A 12,668-nucleotide genomic window follows, 5' to 3' on the forward strand; every position below is an offset into this window, starting at 1 on the left:
CATCCAAGGCTGTATGATTTGATGGCAGGGGAGCCAGAATATAGACAAATTGAGATGCAACAAGGCTCTTCAACACAGTTATTTTCCCTAGCAGACTCAGTCTCCGGTATTTCCAGGAGCTTAAGACATTTTGTGCTTTTTCTATTTTTTCATCATAATTTGCTTTTATACTTGCTTCAGAATCTGTAGATATCCAAACTCCTAAGGATTTAACTTTATTAACCCACTTAAGATTTTTTTCTGGGCAAAAAACTTCGTTGCATCCGGCCTTGGAGCCTATCCACAAAACTTCTGTTTTCTTGTTATTAAGTCGTAAACCAGAGATAGACCCAAACTGCTCTAAATCTTGTAGAGCCGCTGTGAATGATTCTTTAGAGCCGTCTAGGATAATTGTAGCATCATCAGCAAACTGGCTGATTTTTATTTCTTCATCCTGCACCGAGATTCCTTTAATAGTTTTATTTTGTCTTATTTTTTCGGCCAAAAGTTCCACACAAATAATGAAAATGTAGGGAGACAAAGGGCAGCCCTGCCTAACACCTCTATCTAAGGTGAAATAGCCGCTTGCCCATCCATTATTTAAGATGCAGCTTTCAATATTCTGGTAACAGAGCTTAATCCAATTTATAATTGATGAACCGAAGTTAAAAGATTCTAGAGTTTTCCATATGAATGACCTTTCCACCGTATCAAAGGCTTTTTCAAAATCCAGAAAAAGAAGTTGTCCAGGGATATTTTGAGTAGCAGTGTAATTTATTATGCCCTCGATCAATCTTATATTCTCTCCGATAAAACGGCCTTTAATAAAACCAGTTTGGTCATTATTAACTATCTTTGGGATCACAATTTTAAGACGATTCGCAATTGCCTTAGCCGCAATTTTGTAGTCGGTATTTAGGAGTGTTATCGGACGCCAATTTTTAACAAGACATGGATCTGCGTCTTTTTTTGGTATTACTTTTATTATTCCTCTCCTCTGACTAACTGAAAACTGCCTCTCCTGATAAGCATAATTGATCGAATTTACTAAACAATCGGCTAAATTGTTCCAAAAAATTTTATAAAAATCTGCAGGAAGCCCATCCGATCCAGGCGTTTTTTCCCCGTTCATGCTTTTTAGTGCTTGAAAACATTCCGTCTTAGTTAGGGGGCCTTCGCATTTTTCCTTTTCCTCTGGGTCCAAGGATGGGAGACCCGTAGCGTCAAAAAAGAGGTGGCCACTATCAAGGGAATTTGTTTTGGAGCTGTAAATGTTACGATAAAAGGTTTCGCATTCATTCAAAATTTCATTGTCTGAAGTGATGAAATCGGTGTCACTCACCTTGAGTTGAGTGATTACGCTGCTTTTGTAATGTCTCTTTTCTAGGTTTAAAAAGTACTTTGTATTCTTTTCACCTTCATTATGCCACCTACACTTTGATCTCAAGATGGCACCTTTTGTTTTATACTCAATTATTTTCTCCAACTTTCTTGTTGTTTCATCTAACTTTCTTTGAATTGTGATTGTTTCTTTGTCCTCTTTTTTCCCGTTTTCTATGTCCTTTTGTAGATTATTCACTAAAGACTCCAATTGTTCCTCTTCTCGCAACATTCTGGACCTTTTACTTTTACCGTAGCGTATTGATTTTACTCTAATCTTCAGTTTAATCATCTCCCACATTAGAGCGGGGTTTACGTATTTGTCCTCTCGGTATTCCAGTTTCACCTGTTCAATTGTTTCTCGTATTTGATTAATATATTCAATTTCTTTGAGAAAAGACTTGTTTAGCTTCCAGAAACCAGGACCTCTGGTATTAGAGTGTTGCGCAATTTTAATAGTTATCAAGGAGTGATCTGTCTTGTAGCCTGCTGAGATATCAGTGTCTTTAACATTGGACATTACACTCTGGCTCACCAAGAAAAAATCTAGACGGCAATGAATTTCAGGGTTTCTACGGCGCCACGTATATCTGCGGGCATCTTGGTTTAGGACTCTCCATGCATCTATTAAATCGAGTTTAGCTGCATACTGTTCAATTACTTTTAATGCCTTTGTATGAGTTTTGGCCTGGCCTCCCTTTTTGTCTCCGGCTAAATCCAGTACAAGGTTAAAATCGCCGCCGACTATAATTTCTTTGCACTTAAAAACTTCCAAATGGTTAAAGATGTCCTCAAAAAACTGCGGGTTGTCCTCGTTGGGAGCGTATAAGTTGGCCAATGTAATAACTTTTCTATCTACTTTGATATCACATATAATGAACCTGCCTTCAGGGTCAGAGAAGAAACGTTCCAGTTCAAAGGAGAAGTTATTGTTGAATAGGATAGCTACTCCTGCACTGGCACTATTGCAACTATTAAAAAGAGCTTTATAGCCCCATTCGGCTAACCAAATCGACACTGATTTTTCTGAACTATGCGTTTCTTGTAGAAAATAAATTGAAAAGCCTTTTGCTCAAAGCCAGTTGAAAATCTCTCTCCTCTTTTGACAATTTCCTAAACCTCGTACGTTAAGTGACGCAAGATTAAGATCGGTCATTAAAGAGTTTCAAGTCAATTATCCCCGTTTTTTGAAAAAATTGCAATAGAAAGGGGGAAAGTGGCAGTCTTGGATACCTTAGGATGGAAACCAGCCAAAAACACAACAAGAACAATATTCCTAAAAAGTATACGCATCTGTCAAGTTTTTTGTTGCAAGCGTTGTAGAAGAACAATATTCCTAAAAAGTATACGCATCTGTCAAGTTTTTTGTTGCAAGCGTTGTCTCCAGGGAAAAAATATATGAGCCTTGATAGAACATTTGCATTCTTTCTGTTAGGTGTACGATAAGTAATGCAAAAAGTGCTCGATATGGTAAACAAAAACGAAAGGCTACAACGGGAATTTAAACATAAACTAATGCGAATTATCGAGAAACGTAGATTATACAAAATGACAATTTGGCGGAGTAGGAAGGAAGGGTGCATATACAAAACATCAAACACACACAAATGCGAAGATAAAAAAACTAAATTACTTTGGAAGCGAGAAATTTGAATGGTTTGGAGTTCTTAATTAGTTCATAAGAAAGGCGGCCCTCTCCAGTCATGCAGTATATTGTTTCGCTATTTCAAATTATAAGTGATCTAGGTCCTCTTCGCAAAATATTCTTACAGGAGAGCCGTCAGGCGAGGTCTTAATGTAAATCTTACCATCTAAAGTCCACACACTGAAAAGTGTACCCTCCTGTCTTCGTTTGTTTGCTTCTTTTACAATTCTTCGCCTATAAGCCGTAAGGTTTTCATTGATGAATATACGCTGCCGTTGCTGTCCACTTGAAGGGTAGCTAGGAAATAGATCTGAGATTTTGACATCTTTTAGCTTGGTACGTTCCTTATAAAGTTTCGATTTCACTTTATGACTGCAAAATTTCACAATTATGGCCCTGCCGTGATTCAGCTTATGTGAAATTTCGATATTCTCCGGTTCTACTGTAATGTTTAGGGCTTCGGCAACTTTAATGACCGCGGCCTCTGTACTAGGATAAGCATCTTGTGGAATGCCGTGAATTTCCAACGAATTCTTCCTACTATACTGTTCCAAATCATCTTGGTGTGCCCATTGTCTTCTGATTCTTCTCTCTGCTTTCTAAGATTCTCCTTCGTTGTTTTAGCTCATTCCTTGTTGAAGCTAGAGTATATTTCAATTCCTTGTTTTCGTCCTTCGTTTTTTGCAACGACTTTTTCAAGTCTTTAAGCTCTCTCCCATAGCAGTTGGCAGAATCTTTTAAATCTTCGATTTCCTTCTTCAGCGTATGATTTTCAGTAAGAATAGCAGCCACTTGAATTTGAATGTCGACCAAAAGGGCCTTGATTTCAAAAAGGCTAGGCTCTTCTAGTTCGTTGAGCCTTTCATCCGGTTCTTCAACATCAATATTTTCCTCGGCGGCCATGTTGGATTTCTTCGAATTTCTTGGTTCGTCTTCCATTGAGCCACGGTCCTCTCTTTCGTTTTTCCTTGGCGGCATTTACATTGAAGAGAGTAGATTATATCTTTAGGGAGTCGGATTGTGTACTTTCATTGGAGCGGATGCCAGAGAGGGGCCATCTTTGCCAAAATTAAACAGACATGGTAAACATACGTCCGGCAGCCGCGATTTCCCGCCCAGCACTCCACGGATCTTATCTTCAAGCTGCTGTCTAGAACTTTGCTTCAGATGATTCTTGATGTTAGGGACCTCGGTTCCATCTTCTTTTAGACACCTTGGGTTTGGGTGAGACAATTCAAGTGAGATTCCCATTTCCTCTGCAAAGGTACTTGCTTCCTTTATCAACAACTGGTTACCTTTATCAGCAGCCCTCTCTTCGAATGCTCTTACCAAGCTCATGGTGGGGTCTTTGTTTTGGTACAGCTTGATAGCAGACTTGATCTTAGTATGCTTGTACTCTGTTTCGACTGATCGGAGACCACGCCCACCTTGATGTCTAGGCAGGTGAAGTAGCGCTGTAGAACCCAATGGGTGTTTTCCACCATTCTCACTGATGACTTTGCGGGCTTCCCTATCGATGTTACGCAGGTCTGTAAGATTCCAATGCTGGGACCACATGAGATATGTCAGCACCGGCAGAGCTAGCTGGTTCGACGCTGTAACTCTATTCATGTCGGAGAGGGGGCTAGACCAAATGACCGAGAGCCTTTGCAGGTAGGTCCTCGCTGCTGTCTCTAGAGCTAGCTTCTGATCTTGTAAGAGCTGCTCCGGTGCGCCAAGAAAGCAATATTGCTTGTCCTTAAGGCAGTCGATGGCTGTTTGACCTGCCTTAAAGCCCTGAGATGTCTTGTCAATCACGCCTCGTCTCACATGCAGAACATTGCATTTCTTAGGGTTCCACAAAAGTCCAATGTCCCCCATGGCTTCTTCCGTCATCTTAAGCACTCGGTTTAACTTTGCTTGAGATGAGGCGAAAATTTTCAGGTCATCTACATATAGCAGGTTAGTGATGTTGTTTCCAACCACCGGCTTAGATAGACGATATCCTTCAGTAGAGCTTAGTTTCCAAGCCACCGGGTTAAGACATAGAGTGAAAAGGCGCGGGCACAGCGCGTCCCCCTGGGGTAGGCCTCTATTGAAGTTAATCGGGGGAGACACTTCATGGCCTTTCATGGTCTTGACAGCAATTCGGGTATTCCAACTGTCGCTCAGGTTATCTACCACTCGGCAGATCCAGGTGGGAAACCTATTGATTCTCAAGATCTTCTTAAGCCAGCCATGATCCACCGAGTTATTATTATTATTATTATTATTATTATTATTATTATTATTATTATTATTATTACTATTACTATTAGGAATGGAGTAGTTTATTGAATAGGATTGGCAATTTTCGACTCTACACCACTGTACATTGTACAAACATTACTTTGTGGAATTAAAAAAATTTGAGTTTTATTGGAACAATGATGCTTTATGTATGTTTTTTGTGTTACCTAAGTATTGTAATATTATTTATTTCATGCAATATGGCTTCTAAATGTAGTTCTTTAACTATCTTGTTATTTTAGGAAGCCAATTTACCCTTTTCTTTATTTCATTTCATTGTATGTAAAACTCGTAAATTGCTTTTAAGGATCGAATAAAGTTTTTTTGTTATTGTATTGTTGTTTTGGGTGTCAGGGTGGCTTAGTGGTTATCTATCGGGCTTCCCACCACTGCAAGCCATGGTTCAACTCTGGCTCCGGCTTGCAGGTGGACTGAGTTTCAGTCGATCTCAACCTGACTCCAGGGTTTTTCTCCGGGTACTCCGGTTTTCCTCCCTCATCAAAATCAACTCACAGCTAATTAACATCTAGCTGTGGTGCTGTGCTCCGACGTCAAACATGGACTGTATAGTGGCAGCCAAAGACTCCTTTGTATGCTTTCAGCCCAATATCACGAGCTGCACCCTTTTGCAATTCAGTCCCCAATACTGCAAGAAAAGGGTGATTAACACTGCCAGTTGTTATTATTATTAAATTGTTATTGTTGTTGTTGTTATTAGTTATTATATTTGAATGGTACATGTAGCAGGCACTAAAATAGTACCGGTAATTTAATTTGTAAAGCAGGCATGAAAGAAAGTTGATGCCAATCTAAAAACACTTTGGTGGCAACCTCTGTCATTTTCCTGGGCTTTTAGAAAGTCGGACACGAGAGATGCTCAAGGGTACTATGATGACTTTCTTGTTTGGAGTTACCATGTTTTTCAACCAAAAGGATTGATAAAAATGTTATATTGCAAAACCTCAGTAATTACTTCAACTTAAACCTGCTCTTTATCCAAAAGAATGGGCAACTGTCACAACATCTCTTAAAATCCTTTCTGGTCAAAATGAAACAAATTTTACCTTTAGACTCCATGAACACATCCAAGTAATTTTTCACTTTTATTTGACAAAATTTAATTGTAGGAATAGGCTTTATCTTTTTTTGTGGCTGCCATCAACAGAAAGTGTCCTTTAGATTTTCAATATGTTATAAAAATTATGTTTACTTATTGACAGTGTTGTTTGAATGTACATTTAACATTCTATATAAATTTTAGCACATTTTGTAAATTTCCAGATTAATCTGTGGATTTTCCCAGAGGGAACTAGAAGTCAGACTGGCACACTTTTACCCTTCAAAAAGGGTGCATTTCATTTAGCCCAGCAAGCACAGGTAGGTTCTACAGGGAATTGGCCTGAATTGAAAGAATACAAAGTCATAAAAATAAAAACAACTTGAACTTAGTAAGTTAGCTAGCTCATGGTCAACAGAACACAATGCAAATTTTAAACAGACAAACTGATGGGCCTTGTTTTGCCTGTCAACAACATTTGCTCACATTCTTGAATCCTATTCTAGGGAAGATGTTTCTTGAAGTAGCCAAGGAGACTTGTTTACGAGAATTTGATTCTTTGTTTTGAGCATGCGTACCTTACCATGTTAGCTCCATGTTGAATTGCAGTTTACAAATGACCATGTTAATAAATGCACTCCAATAATGATAATGATGATGATAATAATAATAATAATAATAATAATAATAATAATAATAATAATAATAATAAGATATCGTGACTACCGAGTGACGCAGCACAACATCATCATTGATGGAGGATACTCCCAAGACCTCACCAGCACACTCAAGCAGCTACTTGGAGATACATATACCGGTAGATTAATCAAAGCACAGATGCAGAAATCTGTACTTACAAGCTCTCTGCATATCGCCCGCTGGTTTTAAGTTCTGACATACTAGAAAGCCGCCTTATTCAAATGGTGATGAGCGAAATTAGGGAATAACTTCACACATGTTTTGCCTAAAGGCCTGGGAAATTATTTGATTTTGGACAAAACACAAGTGAAATTATTCCCTAATTTCACGAGTATACCATTTGATTAGCTATTAATATCATGGGTGACAAATTACGTTCATAAGACTCAGATTTGTTAAAACCTGGACATCGTTTTGGGACTGTAGGAAAAGTTGCTATGGCAGCATTGTAAGTTCACATGTGAAATTATAAATTAATGCCGAATTTTGGCGCCAAAATTAAGGAGTATTATTTGTCACCCATGTTTCTTATAATAATAACCCTCCAACCATTTGCAGTATCTTCTATCAGAAGAAGGGTTGTTTAGTGGTAATTCCCATCTGGTTCTCAACCTTAGGGGAGGGGGGACATCTTGTTCTGGGGGCAACCTTGCAAGGGATCAACCTCCAGCAGCACTTCCATGCTACTGAAACCAGCCTTTTGAGCCTTTGTGCTTAATTAATTAAAGAGCAACTTATACTTCAGGGAAGCATCTGTCATTGTGTCCTCGAATGAGTTTGTTGGTTTTCTACTCTGCCCCGGGAGAGGTTTTTCTCTTAATTATCCAGTGCGACTGTACCCTTCCTCACCCCCATCACCCCCCACATAAATTAATTATTGCTTTCATTTGATCTGCAACTGGTCTCCTAATCTCAAGATGTTGTCATTGATGTCATCATTACTGTTTTAACTGCTACCACTTCTACTACTTTTACTAAGGTTTCCAATAAAGTATTATTTTGTGTTACAGCTACCAATTGTGCCACTTGTATTGTATGACTACAGTTCTATTTTCAATAAAATGAGCAAAACATTTACTACAGGTAAGCCTTGAAATCAATTTAACCTCGAGAGGTTTAATTTTCTTTTGAAGGCCACTTAGAAATTAATTGAAATATATCCATGCAATGTCATTGTTTTTTGTGTGGGGGGTTAAGGGTTTATCAACTGTGTATTATCAGTCTTTTTGATCAGATCAATTTTATGCCCAAATATAGACAAGAATGAGATCGAAGCTGCATGTGCGGAAAAATGCACGAGTTACGTTAGATCCAAATAGAGCGGTTCTCAATTGAGTGTCGAAAGTAATTAGCCAATTGCTTTGGTTTATGATTACTTCACTCAGTTATTGGTTCAAAGTTCTCGCGCCACTTTTTCAACCAATCAGAAGTGAAACCAAAACCAACTGTGACTTCGCGTGCACATTTTCCCACGCTTTGTGTCGGCTACATTGAACATTTTGTTTTGATCTGATAAAGTAATTGAAGACATGGCAACAGTTGGGCAAAAAAACGTACAGCACCATGCACAGCTGGTGAATTTGTAAATGAATTAGTGATGGAAGTTATTGTGTCACTTCCTGGAGTAGATCTTGTCTGGAAGATACTTGAGTTGAGGCTGTAGAATTTGAAAAATTTGAGGGCAAAAATATCATACATTATTTTATGAATGAACTTCTATGGAGTTTGTTTGTGTAAACAGAGGATATGAAACCTGCGTAGAAAGTGTTCCATGGGGTAGAATGAGAAGCGGGCTTTTCATTGTTTTGACTGAGCAAAAAATGGGGCGAGAACAAATCAAAAGATCGAAAAGCCTGCTTCTCAGTCTTTCTCTTCTGTGAAACCCCATTGAAATGCAAATATGTAATGATTTTCCACGCAAAACTTCATCACAGTGAATAGAACTACAGAAGCAGTTGTTATAAAGAAGTGTGAAAAAGTGTAGGTCTGAACTGGATGTTTTCAACCCTGGACTTTTTCAGGCTTCACATTATTACAACTTAAGTTGTTCCATTAACAAGGATGATCTTTGGCTTTGAAACTCAGTAATAGGCCTTATCACGGTTTTCGACGCCATCTTGACGGGTAGGCAAAGCGGTCAGAAATTACAGTGTTTGTATGGGAATCCGATAGCAAATAACTTCTTCCAAAATTGAATTTTACACAATTAGTGAATCAAAACGTTAAAATACTAGGTAGAAGATTGTATTCACCAAGTTTGAAGGATGTAGCTTTCCTATAAGTCGCTGAGCTATTCTTTTTTAATTTTCCATACATTAGTCTCAAAATTTTTTTCCCGCGAACTGCGTCTAGACGTTTGTTTACCCAGGCAAATTTACAGACAAATGTTTGGAAAATTCAAAAAATTAACTGAGCGTCTTCTAGCCAAGCTACATACTTCAAACTTGGCGAATACAACCTTCTACCTAGTATTTTAACGTTGCGATTCAGAAATTGTGAAAAATTCAATTTTGGAAGAAGTTATTTGCTATCGGATTCCCATACAAACACTGTAATTTCTGACCGCTTTGCCTACCCGTCAAGATGGCGTCGAAAACCGTGATAAGGCCTATATCCCTAGCTTGGTTTTCATCATCAGCAGCAGGAAATGAACAGCACACGACAATTCACTAGTGGATAACACATTGTCCGATCAATAACTAATATCATCTTTATTGTTGTAGGGATCATAAGGGGAAAGGTATTGTCTCCCATATCAACTGAGGGCTTAGCAATAAATGATATTTCTGAACTAACAGAAAGGGTCCGGGAAAAGATGCTCAAAGTCTTCCATGAAAGTGACTATTTAAATGGGACGTCAGCAGATGACAAAAAGACTAACTAATTTCTGCAGTCAGAGTAGGTGTGCTTTCTTGTTTCTTCACATCTCCATCCAGTTGTTAGATTAAAACAGGGAAAATCAATCATACTCAGGCCTCGGTTGTTCAAAAGGTGGATAATACTAATCACCCTTCAAACAACTGGGGCTGGTGATTAAACAGTTGTGCATGCATTGATTGGTTAAAAATTGTCTTGAGTTTTACTCTAATTTTCTAGTGAAAAGTAATTTATAGTACTGTGACAGAGTGATTTGGCAGCTGTGCGATTCTTGAAGAAGAATTAAGTAAAATTGAAGAAAATACAGATTCCCTGATAATCACATGAGTAATATTTTTACACGTCAACTCAACCATCATTCCCCTTTGGCTCAGTGGATGTGAATGAATTTTCTTAGGTTATTAACTCAGCCTTTGGTGAATGACAATAAATACAATGTTGTTGACAGTAAAATCCATATGGAAGAATTTCACAGATAATTTTTTCCAAATATTCAGATTACTTAACAATATTATATTTGCTGAAGGCGGGGTGAATAATTATTGTTTTAGTATAATTATTCAGGTGATAATTTATTTGAAAAAATTAACATGCATTTTCTTTGTCTGTCACCTCACAAGCAACCAGTCAGTGCAGAGAATCACCTATGTAATTATACTAAATTATTATTAATAAGGTTAAATTAACTTATTTTCTTTAGACTGACATAATGTTTTTACATTTTATAAGGGGAACAGTGATTGACAAAGTCATATTTTTTAAAATCTCTTATTTGTTGCACCATTTGCAAGTGGAGTTGCTCTGTTTTTATATTTATTTTGTGTAAATTAAGACCAGATTTTATTTTTGGCAATACTTGTCTAGGCTGTTCCCTTTTTTCTCTATCTACCGTCAAATGCATTTCCTAATTTTGGATTGGTTGGTCTGAGTAAAAAGAAAAACAAGCAAAAACAAAATCAGAAGCAGTATGAAATGCAGCCTGAAGCTGCAAATAGAGTCAAGTGTTGGGAGCAGAAAAGAGTAGAGAGTTTAAGCCTGGTTCATGCGTATGACGCAAATGCAAATGCAAATTAATGCAAGTGCATTTGCATTTCACATGTGTGACCCGTTGAAAAGCAAACACAAACACAAGGCAAAAAAAAGGGTTCATTCTCATCCTCCATCTTGGAAAGAGGACGTGAACTGCACCTGCATGTCTTACTTCCCTTGCATTTGCATTGGACGTGAGAACTTTGTTTGCGTTTGCATTTGCATCGTACTTGTGAACCAGGCTTCAGTGTTTAAATATTTTCCATGGACATAAAGCTCAATAGCTCCTTCTTTGTTCAATTTGGGGTTGAAGTTGAAATTGAAAATCTGTTCAGCCAAAACCAATGTTTGTACTTTAGATTTAAAAGTTCAAAAATGTTTTACTAAATCATTATCTTCCTCATATCTTATCTTCTCTGTTATCTCTTTTTTTGAAAACTAAAAAATGTGGATTGGTCGGAGGACGATTAATAGAGGAGAAAAAGGGAATTGCCTCACTTTAGTGTGCCCTTGTATTATTTTATTCAACTTGACAACATTTTGGTTGGTGGAGATTTTAGGTTTTCAATTGGATTTTCATACAATCCAAGGAGTAGAATGGTTCTTGTTGCCTGGATATAATTCTTTGGGTGAATATGAAAGTCATTTGCGAATAGGAAGAGTAAGCAAGAACGTTTCAGCTGAAAGTCTGTTTGCCGAACTGCTTTGGACTTTTTCTCTTCTTGTAAAATATCTCTACTAGGTTAAAACATGATTAAGTGGTGTTTTGACCGATGCAATCGTATTCTTTTCTGGTGAAGTCTATCACTGACTCATTCTTAGGGATGTTATTGTTCTATAATAATTATTGGATGTAGACAACTTTCATAAATGGCAGTCTTTATTATTGTTTTCGTCCATATTAATTTGATCTACTCATCCAGACTCATCCCATCTTAGAACATAATAATAATATAGATTATTAATATTCTTTTCTCATTGTCAAAATATTTTTTTGCTCACCAAAGTAAGGAAATAAAGGCACATTAAGCATTAAGGGAAAAAATTTGAATTTGGCTGCCATTATGAAAGAGTCTGTGGTTTCACAACAAACATCTTGATAAAATGATTTTATGTAAAAAGTTTATTCAGTACAAGATGATTTCATGCTGTGTATTGTAAATAAAGAGAGAGAAGTATTTTTACTCTTATCTAGAGGATTTGCCAGCTGTGTGAGATAAGTACCGGATACTTTCTGCCAGGAATAATGTTAATGTTTGAAGGAGGTGACATTAAAAGCACGTGAATAATGCAATGTTCTCTGCATATTTTTCTATAATTAAAAGGTTATGATTACGAAAACGGGTATTGTCATAATTGGGAAAGATTTTTTTAAACATTGGAACATTAATTTGCCTCATTCTAATTTTCCCCTTACGAATCACCCATCCTCCAGCCCGAATGTATCTGATATACACAAATGCTAATTTGCTCTGAATTGACTATTATCGTTAATTTAGGAGACTAAAAGCTTGATATGGATTATGGTAAATGGTCATGTTTGTTTGAAAAGAAAGCCCAAGTGTATGGACATAGGACTCGAACCTGGAAATGTTGATTAATAACCACTTGACCACCACACAATATAGATATATTTTAATTAAACACTTACTTTGATAATGCTGTATTGTCACTCGGCAAGAAACAATATTAAACTTTGCAAAATGTCGGTTACTAAACTTCACGTCAAAGCTA

General features: G+C 37.3%; 1 protein-coding gene across 3 annotated transcripts in view; it reads left to right on the top strand.

Annotated features, from left to right (window-relative positions):
- LOC138026612 (1-acyl-sn-glycerol-3-phosphate acyltransferase alpha-like) overlaps positions 1–12,228 on the top strand; it is a 16,542-nt gene extending 4,314 nt beyond the window's left edge. For all 3 annotated transcript variants that reach the window (XM_068874036.1, XM_068874043.1, XM_068874049.1), the window contains 3 exons: positions 6,554–6,649; positions 8,039–8,111; positions 9,752–12,228. In XM_068874036.1, the coding sequence (XP_068730137.1) occupies positions 6,554–6,649; positions 8,039–8,111; positions 9,752–9,912 (330 nt within the window). In that variant the 3' untranslated portion in view covers positions 9,913–12,228. The remainder of the gene's footprint in view (positions 1–6,553; positions 6,650–8,038; positions 8,112–9,751) is intronic.
- Positions 12,229–12,668: the final 440 nt, after the last annotated feature.

Source organism: Montipora capricornis, chromosome 2 (assembly GCF_036669925.1).
Source record: "Montipora capricornis isolate CH-2021 chromosome 2, ASM3666992v2, whole genome shotgun sequence".
In the NCBI taxonomy this organism is placed as follows: domain Eukaryota; kingdom Metazoa; phylum Cnidaria; class Anthozoa; order Scleractinia; family Acroporidae; genus Montipora; species Montipora capricornis.